The 20,790-nt window shown below is 38.0% G+C and overlaps 1 protein-coding gene across 1 annotated transcript in view; it reads left to right on the forward strand.

Moving 5' to 3' along the window:
* Window positions 1-20,790, forward strand: part of ANXA5 (annexin A5) — a 29,914-nt gene that overhangs the window by 7,605 nt on the left and 1,519 nt on the right. The window contains exons 3-12 of the mRNA XM_010346717.3: window positions 3,549-3,633; window positions 5,245-5,339; window positions 6,483-6,596; window positions 8,232-8,322; window positions 11,413-11,492; window positions 11,959-12,015; window positions 17,194-17,287; window positions 18,190-18,285; window positions 20,297-20,355; window positions 20,589-20,711. Of these exons, the coding sequence (XP_010345019.1) occupies window positions 3,549-3,633; window positions 5,245-5,339; window positions 6,483-6,596; window positions 8,232-8,322; window positions 11,413-11,492; window positions 11,959-12,015; window positions 17,194-17,287; window positions 18,190-18,285; window positions 20,297-20,355; window positions 20,589-20,711 (894 nt within the window). The remainder of the gene's footprint in view (window positions 1-3,548; window positions 3,634-5,244; window positions 5,340-6,482; window positions 6,597-8,231; window positions 8,323-11,412; window positions 11,493-11,958; window positions 12,016-17,193; window positions 17,288-18,189; window positions 18,286-20,296; window positions 20,356-20,588; window positions 20,712-20,790) is intronic.

A 20,790-nucleotide genomic window follows, 5' to 3' on the forward strand; every position in this document is an offset into this window, starting at 1 on the left:
TGCTTTTTGCTTGTTTGCTGGTCACTTGGAGGACTCACTTGCTAAAACCTTTCTGAGCCAGTATGTTTCTTTGTCTGTAAGATGGGATTTCACTGAGATGATCTATGTGAAGCTGTGTGCACGGTGCCTGGCGCATTGCTGCACTCTGTGGATACTAGCTGCCACTCTGATTGTAGGTCACCTTCCCTTTCCTTCTCCTCTGGTCTTTCCACCTCGTTAATATTGTCTTGCATGGTGGCCTCCAGCCTCTACCGAAGTATGCTGACAACTCAGAGGCCTGCTATGGAGAAATGCAAAGCCAGCCATCTTCTTCCCCATCCAAAAAACAGAATCGTCCTAAATAGTTTCTGTCTACCTAGGGCCTGTTTTCGTCCCTTTGTTTATGTCTTCCTTTCCTTCTTTGTGTTGTTAGTTTCTAAGTGGCCTTCTTACCACTCTTGGACAGTCCGTTCCATTGTGTCCACTGCTGCCAGAGGCATATTGCTGTGCAGAGTTGACATTGTTCTTTTCTGCTTGAGTGTCTTCCCGTGGCTTCCTGTTGCCTACAGGATGAGGTCTGCACATTTTAGCATGGCTTTTAGACCCTTCCCCTCCCCTCACTGTGACCTTTCCCTTGTTTTTATTTCAACCTTAACTGCTTGTTCCAGTCTGTTGAAATACTTAACTCTTTATCAAAAGTACCAGATTGGCCTGGCAAATCCACCGGCAACTTTCAAGACTTTTTTTGGAATTTTTTTCCTGAAGTTTTTCTCTTTTCACACTTCCCAATATAGACCTCTCAGATGTGCTCACATTACCCTAATCCAGCCTCTGTGTATACATATTCTACTGCACTTGATTAGTTATATGCCTGCCATTTCATACGTAAGGGATCCTCACTTTTAACTAGTGGTTAGTCTGATACTTTGCATGTGGGAAGCATTCAAAAGATGGTTGAGTCAATGAGTGAAAAAGCAGATGAACTCCAAAGGCATTCAGTCCTAAATTCTCACATTAAGAAAACTGGTGGAGTGCATTCATTTTTACACTGATATTGATCAATTTGAAGTGGGCTTATTAAAGAGAAGCTATAATTTGATCTAAGAGAAACAACTTTTTCCTAACTCACGCTAGTGTTGAAGCGTCGTCATCTCAAATCTTACTGATTTCTCCTTTTAATTATGTTGAACCATACGAAGTTGTCAGTATTCAACCATTCAGTTTCATATGGATTAAGCTGTAGAATGAATGGCAGGGAATCTATTGGTCTTTATGTATGTGCACTCCTTAGATGGGGTGGAATTGGAGACTAGCCTGGCTGTGGGTGGATTTCCCTCTTGGTGGAATGAACAGCTCTGGCCTAGTTTCATAACCTCTCGCGAGACAAGTGGGAGAGAGGCTCCCATTTCCCTTTTTCCTAGTTGGCCACAGTCCCTTGTTTAGCTGATGGTCAGAGGGAGTGAAAGCTGCTGCCAGTGGTGCTTTCAACAGCCTGGGGCCGGGACATCAACCTGGAAACACCTCTTTTTTCTGTTGAATTGTATTCTTTTGGTCTCATGCTCATACCACTTGACTTAGGAGTTAAGGTCATGTGGGGCTTCATGAGGTCAGGTTTTCTGATAAGTTCTGTCATAGCTGACCCTGTTCAGAGGAAAGAACACTATGTCTTCTCTTCTTGAACAATGGTAAGGACTACAATTGAAGAAAAAGTTATTCTGATGCTAAGGAAGACCTTAGTCAAGAATATTACAATATAAGTCATGACTGTTACCACAGGGGAGAGTGATAAGGTTCAACTCCAAATACAGTGAGGACAATTGGGGATTTATAGCCAACAAGCAGAGTGAGGTCAGTGGATGGAAAGTTACAAAGAGGAAACATCAAGTTAGCGGGACTCGTGCTAAACTGACTTAATAGGATTCTTGCTGAAGGCAGGCCAGGATGATAAGATTTCTGGGTGGGGATGAGGAAATTGCTCAGATATAGAGGGTGCTTTAGTTCATTGGGCTGCTGTAACAGAATACCATAGACGGGATGGCTTATGAACAGCAGAAATTCATTTCTCACCGTTTTGGTAACTGGAAGTCTCAGGGTGCCAGCATGGTCGGGTGTGGTGAGGGCTGTCTTCTAGACATGATCGTAGCCTCACATGACAGAGCAGAGAGAAGTCAGCTGTCTCCGGATTCTTACAAGGATGCTAATCTCATTTTGGGGGCCCTGCTTTCATGACTTCATCTAAGGTTCTACCTCTGATTTACCATCATGTTGTGCAGTAGGGTTTCAACATATGAATTTTGAGGGGTCACAGATACTAAGTTCATAACAGAGGGTGATCAGCTACCAAGAGTAGGGATATCCTTCTTAAACTGACTTGGCAAGATTCTTGCTAGGCAGGCAAAGGAGGCCCAAGGATAAGGACTAGTTGAGAAGAGGGCTCAGGGGAGCCTGTTCAAAGTGTGGGCCAAAGAGAGAGTCTTTGTCACTCTCTCCTGGATCCATGAGTGTCACTTTTTGGGAAGTCTAATTTAGTGTCACTAAAGAGAGAAGGCCACTGAACTGACCTTGCCACTGTCCAGGGGAAGTTCTTCACCATGGCTGTCTCTTCCTGTTGTCATCATTTAAAATTTCATTGGTATGTTATTGTTGGCATATGCAACAGTTGGAGGCTGAGGTGGAAAAGAAACTTTCCCTCTTTTTGGTGACTGTGCTTTTGTGCATTTATTATAAGATGCATAAGACTGTAAACTAGGCTAGCTTTACAGTCCTTTTAGCTGTTTGTTTCTCAGTGTAGATGGTACCTTAGCATGAGTTTTGAGGAAATACAAAAACATTTATTAGTAATGTAAATGCAGGGAGCCTCCATTTAGCATGAGATAAACATTTATGGCTCAGTATTAGTAAAGCCTTCTGACTCTAAGGATCTAATTCTATCATTAACTTTTTTTGAAATATTAAGATATTTTAATTATCAAAAGCAGTGTATGTCTATGATAAAGTAATGTGTAACAGAAAGCTTTATGAAGAGTGTCTTCCAATACACCTTTATAAAGTTCTAAATTCAAAGATTTGTATTCTTCTGGCACATGAACTATCAAGTATCATTTCAGGCTTTGCTAGATTGTCTTAAAATCCCTATGTAAGTATACGGAAACAGGACTTACATGAAAAGGCATGTAATAAGAGCATTGCTTAGAATTGAGTACTCAGGATAGGGCATTAAGATTTAATGTGGATTCTGTATTCTTGTAGATCAAAATGCCGTGAGACTTAATTGAAGGGAGCCTGTAAAGAAGTGCCCTCTGTGAACCAGGAGGTGTTGGTGGGATTTGGTCACAGGGAAGAGGGGGCCAGCCATCCAACTGATGGTATTGCAGGTGGATCAGGGTAGCTTTTGTGCTGAATCGGTCCTGCCAATCCTCATTGTAAATGGTTCACTTTCATAAATCTTATCAAATGGTAAATTTATTTAATGACTAAGTATGATCTATAGCAAGCAGCTTCCTGTGTATGTTATTTGCTTTGTCGTATTAGTCATGATATGAATAATACCACTGTGTTTCCTGAATTAGGTTCTCAGAGGCACTGTGACTGACTTCCCTGGATTTGATGAGCGAGCTGATGCAGAAACTCTTCGGAAGGCCATGAAAGGCCTGGGTAAATTTAGCTTCCTCTTTCTAAAAAAATGTGGTATTTGTTTTTCCAAACAAGTCATTAATTACAGTAAGAATAATTTTAGAATATTTGGATCTGAAATCTGTTGGAGAAGAGATATGTTAAGATAATAAAATAATACTATAAACCAAGAGTGTCCAATCTTTTGGCTTCCCTGGGCCACATTGGAAGAAGAATAGTCTTGGGCCACACATAATGACAGCTGATTAGCTTAGAGAAATTGCAAAAAAATCTCATAATACCTTAAGAAAGTTCATGAATTTGTGCTGGGCTGCATTCAGAGCTGTCTGGGCCACATGTAGCTTGCCGGCTGTGGGTTGGACAAGCTTGCTATAAACCATCCCTAATATTCAGTCTCTAGAACTCAACAGGCAGTTAAATTCAGCCTCTCTGCTTTTCAGCTTGTCATCTTCACCTGTCTGGTAGAGGCCTGAGTCCATAAGGCAGCCGTCCCTGCATGTTAGCAGCTCTGTTTCCAATCAGTTATTCCATTCTCATTCTGCAAGCCTCTTCTCTTTCCCCAGCCTCTTTTCCAGTCATTTAAAGGATTCCCATGTGTCACTGATCTCCTGTGCTCAGCCTCCTTTGTACTACTGTTCATGTGCTTCCTGGCCCTCAAGTCCTTCCATTGTATCCAGCCCACCTTTTCAGACTCATCTCCTGTTTCTGCTTAATGTATTCTCAGACACAACCATGCTGGCTTATCTGCTGTTTATGAAAGCCCTATATTTCCTTCCCCACTGCTGAGCTTTTCTTTTATTCTAAAAGCTGTCCTTCCTTTCATCACTGCCTTTCACAATCCTTCCATCCTTCAAGACTGTTTTGGGTGTCACGTTCTCCGTGAGGCATTCTCCAAGACTCCCTTCCCCCTTCTATCAGCTAGGAGACCTTTCTTTGAATCCCATTTAACACCTAGACCTTTTCTGAGGCACTTATCACATTTTGCCTTAGCTCATAATTATTTGTGGGTTTTTATATTTCTACCTTAAATTGTAATTTCACGCCAGAGTCTCTATCTTTCTCTTCTCTCAATCCCCTGTAACACCTAGCACATTATGCCTTATGAATAACTTATTTCAGTATCTGTTGCATGAAAAACTAGGTGCACTAAGTCTTTTAAAAGGCAGTAGTATTTTTCCATCTACTTTCTAATACATTGGGAATGGGGGATAGAATATATTGGAAACAACATTTTATGTATTATAAATTTTTAATAAACTGTTGAGTAAAACATTTATGTGGGGGTGTGTGTGTATACATATATGGGTTTGTGTGTGTGTGTTTGTGTGTGTGTGTGTGTGTGTGTGTGTGTGTGTGTGTCTGTCTGTATGTATGTATGTATTTTTTTTTTAAGAGATGGGGATCTCACTATGTTGACCAGGCAGGTCTCAAACTCCTGGCCTCAAGCAATCCTTCCATCTTAGCCTCCCAAAGAGCTGGGATTACAGACGTGAGCCACCATGCCTGCCATAAAATATATTATATATTCTCATAGGGAGAGGCAAGGAAATAAGGTGACTGGGAAGTGGGTTGTAAAAATCATTAGGAAAGTATGCACGCAGGAGCCAAAATGTAATTATTAACCAATTACAGGCACAGATGAGGAGAGCATCCTGACTCTGTTGACATCCCGAAGTAATGCTCAGCGCCAGAAAATCTCTGAGGCTTTTAAGACTCTGTTTGGCAGGGTAAGACCATACTTCATCCCAAGAGAGAATGAGGGAACAGCTATCAATTAAAAGACTAATTTGAAATATACTGGTATTCTTTTGTAAGCATCATTTATTTTGTGATTCCGAGTTCCCTCTATCTGTTTCTTTCCACTCTAAATTATCAGCTCTTGGGATACAGTGCTCACCCAATGTATCCTCACGTAATTGTTTTTCCTTGCCTAATGCTGTAGAGGTGCCAAAAGATCCTGTGGTGAGAAATCTCCCTTTTCTTTTCCTCTGTGCTTCTCACTCACGTTCACATGCATGTCTTACTGTCTCTTTTCTAGGTGTAAGCCTGTATTACAGTATGTTTTGTTTTAACATGGTCACAAGTCATGGTTCCTCTTGTCATGATTTTAACTAATGGATTTTTAATTAGTTGATTTAAATGCTTTTATTTGAGTAACAATTCAAACAATTTTAAATTTATTACTAAATGAATTAGTGCATGCATGAAAAACTTAAATGTAGTCTTGTTGTTCTGAAAACATATGTCACTTAATTGAGAAAACAAATGCAAAGCAAAAAAGTATTCTAAACACCATTTCTAGTTGTGTGGTGTGCTGAAACTTGTGTGTAGGAAATATTGTTTTATTTTTTTCATAATTACATATATAATTTCCCCATAGGAACAAATGTTTCTCAGTGGTCAGGAGTCATAATAATGACTGTAATCTATTATGTATTTGAATATTATTAGATATTGAGAGAAAAGAAAAACTTATTCTATTTGGGTATGAGAGACTAAATGTCCTTTGTAAAAATTCATTATATGATTATTTTTTAGAATTAAAAAAGGTATGTTTCTCAGAATAGTATTTTTAAAATAAAATCTTCTTAGCCTACTTTTAAGGTATTCATTTTTTTTCAATTTAAGAAAATCATCTTTTAAAAACAAACATCTTGACATGTAAGTGGGTTTGCCTTAGTTTAAGCTGTTGGTCACAGGTTAAAGGTGTATTATTCAAGGTTATGGGATTTTCTTTAGCTCATGGGCCTTCTACTTGGAGACAGCAACATAAAGAATTCATTAGAGCAAAGGGCTGTCATTCATATTTAAGAAGAAGAATCTCATTACAGTTTCTGCTGGTTAACAAGTTTGTCTTTTCTGTGAGTTAGGATCTTCTGGATGACCTGAAATCAGAACTGACTGGAAAATTCGAAAAATTAATCGTGGCTCTGATGAAACCCTCTCGGCTTTATGACGCCTATGAACTGAAGCACGCCTTGAAGGTAAAAAGGATGAGTGAAAGGAACATTTGTGTCATAAATAGTATTATGTTGTTTTGGTAACGACTTCATCTTATTTGTTGTATTTTAAAAATTTTAGCTGATTATTTCAGTGAGAGATGCTTGGAAAACAAAACTGGGAGGCAATCAGCAGTGAAGGAGGGAGAAAATTACAAGTGTGCCATTTCATTTTTTTGGCAGATTTAAACTCAATAATACTGGCTATTTAAAATTTTAATATTTTTGTGGCTTCTTGTATTTTATTTTCATGCCTATCTTCTGATTTTGAGAGTGTTTAAAAAATATTGCAGATGACCTATTTTATCTTTTTAAATAGAAAATTTCCTGATTAGGGAACAATAATATTACTTAACATTTTAGGTTAAACGGTAAAGCTTCAGAGAGAATTTTCAAGACAAAGATTTTCTCATACTTATTCCTTCTTTCCTATTCTTCTAAACACTAAAATGAAGTTGCTGGTAAGCTGCTTCATTTTAAGTGTAAGCCTATTGCAGAGAACTATAATTTCAGTTGCGGCAAAAACTAAATGTGTATTCCCTTGACTGGTGTTTGGAATGTTGTATAAGTAGGACAGCATTGGCACATTTGTTTAGCCTCATGGGACAGGATGCAGTTCAGTTATTAGCGGTTAGATTTTGAATGGGCACGTTGAGATTTAACAAGGAAAGAATGTTTCTCAAGGATTCTTACTTATGGAGTGGAGGGAGGAGAAGGGTCATCCCCATAGGGCCTAGTTTGTGCTCAGTCTCTTCGTTTTTCTATGGTGATTCTTTTGGAATAAACAAAAATCTTAGGTTATTGAGAGAAATACTTTCTTACTAAGTGCTTCTGAAATGTCAGCAGTAGTTGAAATTCTGCCAGAGAATTAACTCTATGTTTTTCAGTGCTTAATTTTTGGCAAAATACAGAAATAGAAAGAAAATAAGGCTTAAATATGCTGTCTTTTTAAAAAATTTAGTTCAGCCGTATTGTTGCATCTCCTAGTTTAATGATACAGATATGATTTTTAAAAGCAGAAAAAGGAAAGCCAACTAAAATGATTTTTCAAAAATCCAGAAAGCAAGTTGCAATTCCTTTTTACTGTTCTAATTCCTAGTAACTAGGCAATGCTGTATTTATTGCTACCTTTGATGTAAAATTCCCTTGTGACTGCACAGCACTTAACTTGGGGGGCAGGGGTTTATCTTTTGAGGTGCATATCATTTAAGTATCAGTGCTCTTCCATGTACATTTATGTGAAGTTTTCATTTTTACTCTTTCAGTTTTTAAAAAATTACTTCATGTTTCATTAAGATGTTTTACTTTTAAACTAGAATTAACTGATCAAATTAAAAGTTACAAATCTATGTAACTGGTTATTTATATGTACACATATGTATATACACATATATATGATAAACATTGTTTTCCATTAGACAAAAAGAATAAAACGGTCTTTGGAGAGAAAATTATTTAACATTTCTTATTTCTATAACTAATAGAACTCATATACGAAGAAGTCCATGTTATACTAGATAATATTGATATAGCCATGCAATTAGGGTAACATCTATTCTGGGAAGATAACTTTCTTTTTAATCTTACTGACAAGTTTTCTCTATTAAAATCTCCAAACAGGGAGCTGGAACAGATGAAAAAGTACTGACAGAAATTATTGCTTCAAGGACACCTGAAGAACTAAGAGCCATAAAACAAGTTTATGAAGAAGGTAAATGTTTGTGAGTTACATTTTGCCTTCACCTCCACTGTCACTTCCTTCATTTCTCTGATTTGAATGTAGTCCTTGTAGGTACAGGAGGCAGGCAGCAAATGATGGTTGAATGAATGAATGAATGAATGACCTGCAATTCAAGCTGTTTTTCTCCTTCAGTAAGGAAAAGACTGCCTTGTTATTCTCTACTATTTTAATATTTTATAAGAACCTGCTACTGAAGATGGAGTTTACTTTTGCATAGGATTTGCAATTAGGGTAGGGATGCACCGGTTGTCTTTATGTTAACATTAAGGTAAAAATGGTTTTTCTTTCTTTAAAAAAACTTAGTTTTATATTAGTAAAATTTAGGAGTTATATAAAAAGTACTTTTCGAACTTTGGAAAAGAAACCTAAACCCTTTCCCACATCAGAGTTGATAAAGTACATTTGAGTAAATGTATGTTGTCTTAGCTAATGGCAGTGCTTGAATGAATAGTCTGCATGTTGATTTTTCTTTCCGGTGTGCCTTTTTCATGCACAGAAATCTACATTTCAGTCTAAAATATGTCCCATGAATAGAATCAAGGAAATGAAAAAAAAGGTAGAGGTAGGGAGTCCTTTTCTTACAAGATTTCTTGTAGCTGACTCTTCTGCCTGAGAGGGTCATGCTATCCAGTTTCTCAGCTCAGTCTCCAAGCCTTGTGTCTTTTGGTAGGGGCTGCATCTTGCCATTTGTTTGTTAATCTTAGAAATAGCCTTGTTAACCCAGCAAGTCAAAACACTGTGATTGTTTAGAGCAACTGAATAATTACCTTTCTAAAGGGCGGAATCTCTCCCACCTGCTTCTCTTTTTTATAGGTAGTAAGTTCCCAGCCACCAAGGCAGAAGTGATACATGTATCTCAACTTTCAACTTTATTTGATGTACTATTCAAAGACCTTTTTCTGGGGATGTTGACGTTGATGAGAGCCTTTGTGCTACTGGATTACAAATGGTGTGCTGATAGGGGGTAATAACTGTGTGGTCCGTCCTACTCAGCTGTGTAATTGAGCACTGGCTGTGTGTCTGGCAGTGTGTTGGCTGTCATGAGCGACAAAAGGTGTGAGCAGTTTGCATGCAGTCTCTTCAGGGCTTTACATGACAGAATGACTACAATTGTTAAAGGATAATAAAATTCAAACTAAAGTAAAATACCAACAATGTTAAATGCAACAATGCATTCAGAAGAGAGAGGTCATCATAGCTTTGGATGTTAGAGAGGCTTCGAGGTGCAAATCACACATGCAGCAGACTCTCAAGACTAGATAAGTTTACTTGGTGTCCATTGACAGATGAATAAAGAATACACACACACACACACACACACACACACACAGAAGTATCATTCAGTCTTAAAGAGGAGAAATTCTGTCATTTCAACATCATGGATAAACCTGGAGGGCATTATGCAAAGTGAAACAAGCTAGGCACAAGGCATAAGCTATGCATGATCTCACTTCTTATGTTGAATCTAGAAAAATCGAACTCATGGAAACAGATAGTAAAACAGTGTTTGCTAGGGTGTATAGGGGTGGCATGGTGAATGGGAGAAGGGACTGGTGAGATATTGATCAAAGCTCACAAAATTTTAGTTAGGCAGGATGAGTAAGTTGGGGGGATCTAATGTACAGCATGGTGACTGTAGTAAAAGATATGCTTGAAATTTGCAAATAGAGTGTATTTTAAATGTCCTGACCACACCCAAAAATATAGGCTATATGAAATGATAGGCATGTTGATTAGCTTGATTGTGGTAATCACAATGTACACATACATCAAAATGTGTTGTATACTTTAAATATATACAATTTTTATTTGTCCATCATAACTCAATAAAGCTGGGAAAAAATACTAGGTGCATTTTGGGTAGGTAGAAAAGGTATTTTTAGTTGAGGTACTGCCTGTCTTGGCATGGAGACAGGACTGTGGAGAGTGTATTGAGGGATGGAGACAGCTTGGCTGTCAGGGAGGATGTGTGCACGTCCATTGCTGGAGGTAAATGGAACAAGTGACGTTAGGCTCGGGTGTAGATGGTTTTGCATGACTGGATTAGGATTTTGGACCTAATGCAAAGGCACTGTAAATTCCTGAATGGGCAGTGAAGTGTTGAAGGAACAGTTGAGGGAGGAAGGAGACTTGACTCAAGACGGGGTAGTTATGTGGGTGGGGATGTAAGCTAGGTATTTAGGAATTATGGCCCAACCCAGGTTAGTGAGAGGTGTGAGGAGGGTAAATCAGGGACAGGAGAAACATGTGACAGGATTTGATGGTTAATGTATACAGGTGTTGGTGTAGAAGAAGGAATTAAAGATTCCTACAAGGTTTTGTATTTGGGTAACTGGTTAAAATAAACATGTAACTCTTCTGGGCCTTTTAAAATAGAATTTTCAGGCTTTTAAAGTTCGCTTGCTTTCACATAATGATTAAATATTTAAATACCTTAGAGGAAGGCCTCTTTTCCTTTAATAGCAACTATTCGAGAGTAGTGAGAAAGACTTGTAGATTCTTGTAGATCCCAGTTCTCCCCTTTTTTATGGCCTTAGGTTTAACAGCTGGAAATAGAGGTAGGAGGGGCCATACTTTAGAATATCATTGCTGTCTCTCAGAGTTAACTTTGTTTCTGCAGAGAAAAAATATCTTATTAGGGGGAGTGATGGCCATGCCTAAAGAAATCTTAGAACATTGGAGAATGGAAGACATTAGGAGAATAACCATGAAAAAGATTTGAAAGAAAGCAAAACAAAGTTTAAGCTTTTGATTAATTGTATTTAGGAGACTTTCCATTACCATGATGTGTCTATAGATTAAAGACTACATTGGTCGAGAGAATTTCTAAATGGCTGAGTCTTGATTTAAGTTTGAATTGAGGGCCTTTAGGAGACTTCATTTTTTTCCAACTACTCACTGAAAGGATTTGCTTAGAGCATTCAGAGATGGAATAGAGGGAATTTATGTTAACCAAATACAATATTTCTTCTTTTATGTCTCTTTCATTTGATTAATGGGGCAAGATTATTTTTCTAGTTGAAAGAAGATGTAAATAAGTATGAAATTATTTTGTTGCAGAATATGGCTCAAGCCTGGAAGATGATGTGGTGGGGGACACTTCAGGGTACTACCAGAGGATGTTGGTGGTTCTCCTTCAGGTATTGGGTGGAGATGAATTACGGTTTGATTAAAAAGCCTGAGATTGAACTGGGCTGAATCTAGTGAAGTAAGGTCACTTAAAATTCTTTTAATAATTTTTGGTACTTGCTGATTCCTGCTGCAGTGATTCTGGCGGTATGTCGTCTGTGCTTGTTTGTATTTCAGCATATCTGGTCTAAATTCTTAATAGCTAACTCATACATTTGTTTTAGATAGCAGTATCTTGTTTCTTTCATAGAATGATAGCAGTATCTTGTTCCTTTTATAGAATTTAAAATCAGGGGGGCCATATTGGTTTTAGACAGTGCTGTATGATGACAATGGGAAATAGTGCAGGATTGATCTTAATAAAAGCATATTATTCCTAGAGAAAGAGTTTTATTGCATAACCATCAGGTGGAACCACTTTTCCTTTTGAATGAGAATGTTCTATAGTTCAGTAATGTGATATATTACCTCTCATAGGCTAACAGAGACCCTGATGCTGGAATTGATGAAGCTCAAGTTGAGCAAGATGCTCAGGTGAGTGATGCCCAGGATATGATGACTTCATTATGCTGTAGAAATGAAGAAATAATTCGTGGTAATGAAAAATCACAATGTATGTTATAGTAGCCTCTAGTGACAATCTTGTTAATGGGTTCTTTACATTGCATAACACCTACATAAGTAGCTTTCTCTTATTCTGATCTGGTCAGGAAAATATTTTACCCCAAAGCTAAAATGCAATAAAATATATTATATGAGTTCCAACTATCTATCTTATTTTTGGTGATTATTGAACATTCACAAAATAGAGAATTTTACAAGAAAAGAAAACAGGTGTTATTAATTCTACTGCCAATTATACAGTGGATGTCTTAGCAGGAGAAAATGAAGAAAGAATAAATTATTTAACAGTAAGTAGTGTTATAAGAGATGACAAGTTATTTTGGTATTAGGAAATTTCTCTGCATTTCCTTTGACAGAATTTTAGGTAGGATTGGTCTTTTGTCAGCTGCTTTATAGTGACTCCAAATGAAAATTTCCACTTAAGTAACTTTTAAATCCTTATAAAGGCTCAGTATGGTTAATAAAACAGTTATTAAAATACAGGAAAGGAAATTTGAAACATGAGAGTTGAAAACTGGAATTTGGTAATAAAGGAATTACTTAGGTTCCTAGAACCACCAGTCATAGACCTCTTTCTGATTACATGTTTCAGTTAAGAGAATATCCGATTCTTGGTTGGTTATCACATATCATTGAAAAAGGAACAGCCATATTCACCTGCATTGGAACAACCTCTGGGTATGTGATCACACTTTGCTAACAGAAAAGAGGAGAGAGGTTATTCTTTTGGGTAGGTTGATTTTAGAATGGCTGCAAAATGCTGTCTTCTCTGTCTAGCTGGAGAGAGAAAAATAACTGAATGTTTACTGAGGGCTCTCTCTGCAGTACTTGACGCTTGCTTCACTTTGTCCTAGAAAATGCAAGCTAATTGTGTCCAGCCTCTGATTATAACATTCAGTTTCTTGAATGGGTTATGAGCCCCTTTGTTATCTGTGTCTTTACTTATGCCTCCAGCCTCTCTCACATACCTTGTTTCTGCCCTCTTGCCCCTCCCACACCGCTTTACCTGAGTCCTCTTCAAGAGTCAGTCTTCAGCTTAGATACTTTAGAGTTAGGTGCCCCTTATAGGGAAAACCATAGCCCCCCAGGCTTCCTGTCGCAGTTCTTGCCACCTTCTCTGGAAGCCACCTATTTACTTGACTGCCTTCCTGGGCACTCTGAGCTGTCAGTTCAATTGTATCCTCAGCTTCTGGGATAGTTTAGGTGCTCAGTAAATAACTGATGAATGAATGAGCACTTAACTCTACCAGAGAGGGGCAATTTCCCTTTTATCAATAGGGAAATAAGCTCATGGCTTCCACTGAATAGCAGTGGAGTTGGGATTCCTAACCAGGCCAGTCTGACCCCAAAGCTCTTTCTCTTTCACTATAAGATAGTCATTGTTCTTGAATATTAATATTTCACTGTAAGATATTTCACTATAAGATCTGAATAGTAATATTTCACTGTAAGATATTCAGTGTTCTTGAATATTAGCACCTTCTCTGATTTTCTCTGTCATTAAAGGATTTATTAAATATTGATTGCAAGCATAGTTACAGCTTAACTTCACCTTCTTTCAGGGAAAGGGCTAGAGCAGCCCTACAAAGTTGTACTCCTGTTAGGAGCTTTGTTCAGTACTGAGGTTATCTTACTGCTTTCCAAACATTGCTTGTGGCTTTGCTAAGAGACAGTGCTGATTCTGTCATTCCTACTCTCAAGGGTAGGATAAGAGTTCTGGGAGCTTTTCAGCGGTCTTAGTGTAAGAAGCCAACTCTAGTCCTCTCAGATGTCTGCAGTGAGGCCTGCATTTTTGAACAGAGGGCAGATTTCCCAGCATAGTCAGTGATGTAATGAGAGCATTGCGGCAGTGTGAGGCTCCTGAGGGGAAAACAGTACATTTTAACCTTGTTTTCATAATTTCCTTCCTCGGAGCACTCACTGGATAGCACTGCTGCTCAGACTTTCACGGGCCTGCGAAGCACCTGGGTACCTTGAACTGCAGATTCTGATTCAGTGGGTCTGGGTGGGGGTTGGGAGTCTGCATTTTGAACACACTCTTCAGGTAATGCCTGCATCCTTGGTACTTTGATTGCCGAGGTTGTATAGGTGACACTTACCTGTCATGCAGTAGATATAACCATTCACAACCCTGAGAGTGCATGTGAGACTGTATATGTGAAAACTGCTTTATAGAGTTACTTTAAAATATCCCTTGAATGGAATCCAAGCTTTTCTTAGCCTCCAGTGACCAGGAGCAACACAGAACATGTTACACTGGCTGTTAGTTTTTGATTCTTTAAAATGTATTGTTATTAACTAATAAACCCGTTGAAAACAAATCATCTTTTAGCATTATAAAAAGGAACACACCAACTTGTACCTCGTAGCAAGGGCAGCTAGACTGTTATCACTAGTGAGAATTTGAGATTTCTTAATTGAGAGTAAGCTGAGACAGCTAAAGGGCCCTTTCATAAGCTTTTGCATTTTTTTCTCTACTGATACCTGGCACTAAGAGGATTTCTATTACTTGAGAGGTTTGATAAGCCATAGTGAATCATTCACTTGGGAACTGAACATTTTGTAGATAATCCAGTTTAATTTTTAACAGTTTTTCATGTGTTAAACGGATTTAATATTTTTAATGCATTAAAACAGATTTTATCTTCTTCCCCAGTAAGTCCTTGTTTTGTGCTTTCTCTGGAGGGGGAGTTGAACTCTTAGAGGAAAGAGGGGGAAGGAGAAGGGAAGCAGTTTACCGGGCACTTGCTACTGAGTACCTGACATTGTTCATTCAAAGCATTATGTAGGTTATATAATCTCCATTAGTGACTATGCATATATTCCTACTCTGCTTGTGAGGACCTGAGGCTGAAGAGGTTAAGTAGTCCATCTAAGATCTCGCAGATAAGAACAAGGACCACATCTATTTTGACTGAAAGCCTTATCCTTTGCATTGAACCAGGGCTTATCAGACTATACTTAGGCTGAACTGTAAAGCTGAAGGAAGGGATATAAGGGTCCCTCATCCAGATGGATCCATGAATATTGGGCATTCTCCTTTAGAAGAAAGCATATTAGATTGAAACAAAACTGTTAAATATCATTGTTTTATATGAAGAAGCCATCACCATTATTGTGTATTACTTAATAGTAGTTTTACAATAGATATTGATCCCAAACATAATTCTCCCAAGAAAATTAAAAGATTATGGTAAAAAATAGTTGACATCTCACTAATTATTCCTATACAGGCTTAACTCCTGTACCTACTAGAGAAGATTTCTAGACATTTAAAACAGTTGATAAGAAGTGTGTGCATCAATGTCTGTGATATTGTACAAGATGCATCCCTCACCCATTTGGGTGTTAATATATTTGAATATTTTATCTGCATGTAGGAACATACTGGAAGCAGCAACCGGCTCCCTCAGGATATTGATATTAATAGTAACTTTTTTTTTCCCTTTCCCTTCCTCCTTCTCCCCTTCACCTTCCCCTTCCCCTTCCCCTTCCTCTTCCCCTTCCCCTTTTTTCCTTCTCCTTCCCCTTCCCCTCCCCTCCCCTTAACTTTCCTTTCCTTTCCTTTTTGCTCTTGTTGCCCAGGCTGGAGTGCAGTGCCACCATCTGAGCTCACTGCAACCTCTGCCTCCCGGGCTCAAGTGATTCTCCTGCCTCAGCCTCCTGGGATTAGCGGGGATTACAGGCACCCGCCACCATGCCCAGATAAATTTTGTATTTTTAGTAGAGACATGGTTTTGCCATGTCGCCCAGACTGGTCTTGAACTCTTGGGCTCAAGTGAACTACCTGCCTCAGGATTCCAAAGTGCTGGGATTACAGGCTTGAGCCACCATGCCTGGCCTGCAACCTTTATTTTCTTATTTTTTTTTTTTTTACAAAATTTCTCAATGAACTTGTGTTGTTTTCGTAATTAGATTTTAAAAGTTATTTTAAGAAAGGTCTGTGTCATCATGATATAGTTCTAAAGTTTAGATACATGCATGATTTTCATAGTTACTATCTTTTCAGGTCTGAAGAACATGTTCACATGACCGAATTGACATTATTCATTTTTATGACTAAAATAATTATTTTTAAAATTGACTTTAAAGATACGTCTCATTTTTTTCTTATTCTCCAGAAATGTAATAAAAAGTAGATCTTTATCACCATAATCTATGTTTTTAAGCATACTGTGATCAAAACATCTGTATCCAAACCCATTATTTTACTTCCTGTCTTTATTTGGATTACTGCTTGGGGGCGTAAGGCCAACTGCAAATAGCAACCTCAGCAAATTCCATTCTTCTGCTTTAATATGTATACTTAGTTTGAAATGAATAAAAGGATAGTGTAATCATTGGAAAGATTGATTCTTTTGGTTTTAATAAATTATTTACATCTCAATAAGTGGATTCAGAGTTGATGTTGTGTATAAGCTTATTTTTTAGGCAGTTATGTGAACACAAGAAAGCATATATTTTTTTCCCATGTCAAAAAGGAAGTATGGGCACTCAAAAGAGTCAACCACTATTTATTGAGTGTTTCCGTATGCCACACACTGTGCTATACCTACAACCTTTAAAAAGTTTATTGTGATCTTTGGGAATACAAAAACATTTTATAGCTAGCCTTGGTTAAATCTCAGTTATGAAGAGAAAATATGAAGTGTACTCTTAATCATGTGCTATTGAACAACTATAGAACAAGCAAAACAGAAAAGGCAGACAACTTAGCTTCCAGTTAAATCCTTTCCCAGTCTGTAAATAGATGTATCAACAGTGAGGGAGTCATAACTTTCTCTTGACCTGTACTGCTGCTTCTGAAAGAGTAGAGATTATGGCAGACGTTTTGGGAACATGTAACCTTGTAGCATTGCCGTGCGTTGTTGCTTGGACCCATTAATCTTCTGTGGCACAGTTCAGTGGCAAGCTCCAAAGTTGCTCTAAACTCAGTGAGCTGAGTTTCAGAATAGGAAACACTAGAAATAAAACTATTAATATAAGATGAATCAAGTGAATTATTCAGGGAGTAAAAAGCAAGTATGATTAAGAACCTGGAAATGAGATGGAGGAACAGTTCATTAATTGAGTTTGAACTTTTTGCAGGCTTTATTTCAGGCTGGAGAACTTAAATGGGGGACAGATGAAGAAAAGTTTATTACCATCTTTGGAACACGAAGTGTGTCTCATTTGAGAAAGGGTGAGTGAAAAAAAATCCGTATGGGGCAGATACATTGGTAAATTTGGAAAGTACAGTGTGCCAGTGTGCTGGCTATGTAGCAGGCAGTTAGTGAATGAATCAGTTTTTGTATTTATTCCTTCTGGTGACTTGGAGAAATCTCACATTCTCTTTGCTGCTGTAGCTTTTACAAACTAGAGATCATTAGTCCACCTTTCACTATGGGAGGGTGGCAAGGAAGATCAGGTCTCTAGATTCTTCCTCTCATAGTCACATATCACTGAGCAGCAACTCACTATAAGTATATCCTCCTAGAGCTTGGTACCCACAGCCTCATCTCTGGATAGTCATCAACACTTTTGATGTTAGTTTAGAATGAATTTAGTGCAAGTGACAGAGAACCCTAATAATGGCTTTAAAAACTGGACTTTTTTCCGGAGGTGGGATTCCGTGGTTGATTTGGCAGGACCTGAGATCTTTCTGTTTTTTTTTTTTTTGTTTTTTTTTTTCTCTATTATCCCTAGTTTGGTTTTATTTCTCATGTTCATTTCTTCATTATCACAAGATGTCTGCTCTACCTCCAAACTTAACTATTTTCATAGCAGGAAGGAAAGGAAAGGGTAAACTAGTCATATCTGTGTATCACTTTTTATAAGTGAAGAGGTTTCTCAGCATCCCCTCCAGTAGATTTACCTTTAGGTCTCATTGGCTACAACTAGTAAGGAGGCTGGGAAATCAGTGAACAAGGTATGCTTGCAATCCATTGCTTAGGGTTGGGCATGCTGAGGCTCTGAGCACAGGTTCAGTCAGCAAGGAAGAAGGGGAGATTCGTGTTCGGTAGGACACTACCTAATCAGAGTAAATGTCTTCTTTCTGAAAAGAGTGATCCTATGTGATTAGGAAATCGTTTTCATTTTTTCTAGTGTTTGACAAGTATATGACTATATCAGGATTTCAAATTGAGGAAACCATTGACCGGGAGACTTCTGGCAATTTGGAGCAACTACTCCTTGCTGTTGGTAAGTGATTTACAATGTATTGATATTTTTGTTGATAAGAGCTAAAGTATTTTATTCGATTGAGGCTGCATCTGAAAATAACCACCTAGGTATGAAGGGAAGAGCTTGATATGATATTCGGATGAAGCAAACTTCTAAATTTCCAATTCAGAAATTTATTTTTTTATTTTATTTTATTTTTTTTGGAGACGGAGTTTCGCTCTTGTTACCCAGGCTGGAGTGCAATGGCGCGATCTCGGCTCACCGCAACCTCCGCCTCCTGGGTTCAGGCAATTCTCCTGCCTCAGCCTCCTGAGTAGCCGGGATTACAGGCACGCACCACCATGCCCAGCTAATCTTTTGTATTTTTAGTAGAGACGGGGTTTCACCATGTTGACCAGGATGGTCTCGATCTCTTGACCTCGTGATCCACCCGCCTCGGCCTCCCAAAGTGCTGGGATTACAGGCTTGAGCCACCGCGCCCGGCTCAGAAATTTATTTTGATGTTGGAAATATAATATTGTCTGGTTAGTTCATCTGAATCCTATGGAAATACTAAGATAATTGTTTAAAATCGTTTTGAAGTTGCATTAAAAATATTATTTCTTGATGAACCTGAAAGGTTGTGGACATTATCTCAGGGGCTTGTAAATGTTATTTCTGATACCTGTAGAATTCTCAAATTCTTTATTTTTGTTTGTTTTTTGGAGACAGTCTCGCACTGTCGCCCAGGCTGTTGTGCAATGGCACAATCTCGGCTCACTGCAACCTCCATCTCCCGGGTTCAAGTGATTCTCCTGCCTCAGCCTCCCAAGTAGCTGAGATTACCAGTGCCCTAGAGTTCTTTTGAATACTCTTCTCTCAGCTTTGAGGCAAACTAAGAAATTGTCATCTGGTTTAGAAAAAAAGAGTATCTTTGGTGTAATAGAAGATGTGATGATGGTTGTTTTCAAATTAAATAATTTAGTTTTATTTTAATTAAATATTCAGAATAATCTGGAAAAATTGAAGAACTGAATCAGTGCAGTTGATTGCGGTATTATATACTCTCCAAAGCTAGGGAGAATCTAGTTTGTGACTCCTGTGGTCCTTTTTTTCATATGGATCTGCGGTGAGCCTCTGTCTGCTGTTTGTTGCAAATATTTGGCGCTGAGCTGACACTTCTGTGCTTTCTGTCTTCAGGAGAATAAGCTAAAGATCTGCATGAACCAACTCTAAAAGTAGCCTTTTACTTGAGTACGCAGTTAATGAACTTTTACTAGAAAACTTTTAGATAGGTCCTCCCTAATTAGAATACGCATACAAATTATGACATTTTCAGTTACTGGTGGCTGTTTTTCTTAAGACTTAGAAAAGGGAGAATTAAGAAATCTCCCCATACAAAGATTATTTTTGTATATTAAGGAATTTTCGTGATAGGTTTTCTGAAGCTAGGCAGACTGAGGTCTGAGTAGCCCCAACCTACATTCAACATATACACGTTCAGAGAAGATATCCTTTCTGATATTGTTTCATCTGTGTTTATACCGAAATGGATAAATCTCATGCTGTTCTGTGAATTATTGATTTAAAGAATATATAGAGAGTACAGGAACATTGCCCAAAAGTTTTAAACAAATTAGATAGCATAGTAATATTGCATTATTTGCTTGAATGTCTTGGAATGAAACATTCCGAGGGGTTTGTATGATTTATTGGTGATGAAGAAGGTTGTGGTATTATGGTAACCCAGGTGCCCAAACTGCAGTGTCTGAAAAGTCCTCACAGAACAGAGGGACATAGAAAAAACCTGTGCCCTTATTCTCTGTGCCTTTCTGTGCAGACTTCAAAACTCCAAGGAAAACCCAAGTCAGTGTCTAAGAGAATACTTGATGACTGAGGAAATCAGATAAGCTTACAACTCTTTAGCCTCTGGTACTTCTATGTTTTTATAGAAGTAGAGCTATAAGCAGGAAGCAGCATTTGATTTTAAATTACTTAATCCTTTTCATATCAGAATAGCATTTGACCTTTGTATTATTTATTTTCTTAGTGAAATCTATTCGAAGTATACCTGCCTACCTTGCAGAGACCCTCTACTATGCTATGAAGGTAAGTTAATACCATGAATCTTATATGTAATACATTTCTCTTTCTAACTATTATTCTTCATCTTTGTTTGTTTTGGATGATAGAGCTTGGGAATTTTTCTCTTCTTATAACATTCAGCCCACTTCTACTAAATTGTTATACTTTATTGATTCACCTGCACCTGGGAGCATTTGATCCTTTATTTGAAGTTTTTAAGCAATGTGCCTCTTTCTTTTTGTTTTTTTTTTTTAAAGGGAGCTGGGACAGATGATCATACCCTCATCAGAGTCATGGTGTCCAGGAGTGAGATTGATCTGTTTAACATCAGGAAGGAGTTTAGGAAGAATTTTGCCACCTCTCTTTATTCCATGGTTAAGGTAGTAGAACCTTTCTTCAAATTATGTTCGGGAATACAAAACAGACCAGTTTGTCGCATGAAAGACAAGGATAGGAGAA

The sequence above is a fragment of the Saimiri boliviensis genome, chromosome 3 (genome assembly GCF_048565385.1).
Source record: "Saimiri boliviensis isolate mSaiBol1 chromosome 3, mSaiBol1.pri, whole genome shotgun sequence".
NCBI classification, from domain to species: domain Eukaryota; kingdom Metazoa; phylum Chordata; class Mammalia; order Primates; family Cebidae; genus Saimiri; species Saimiri boliviensis.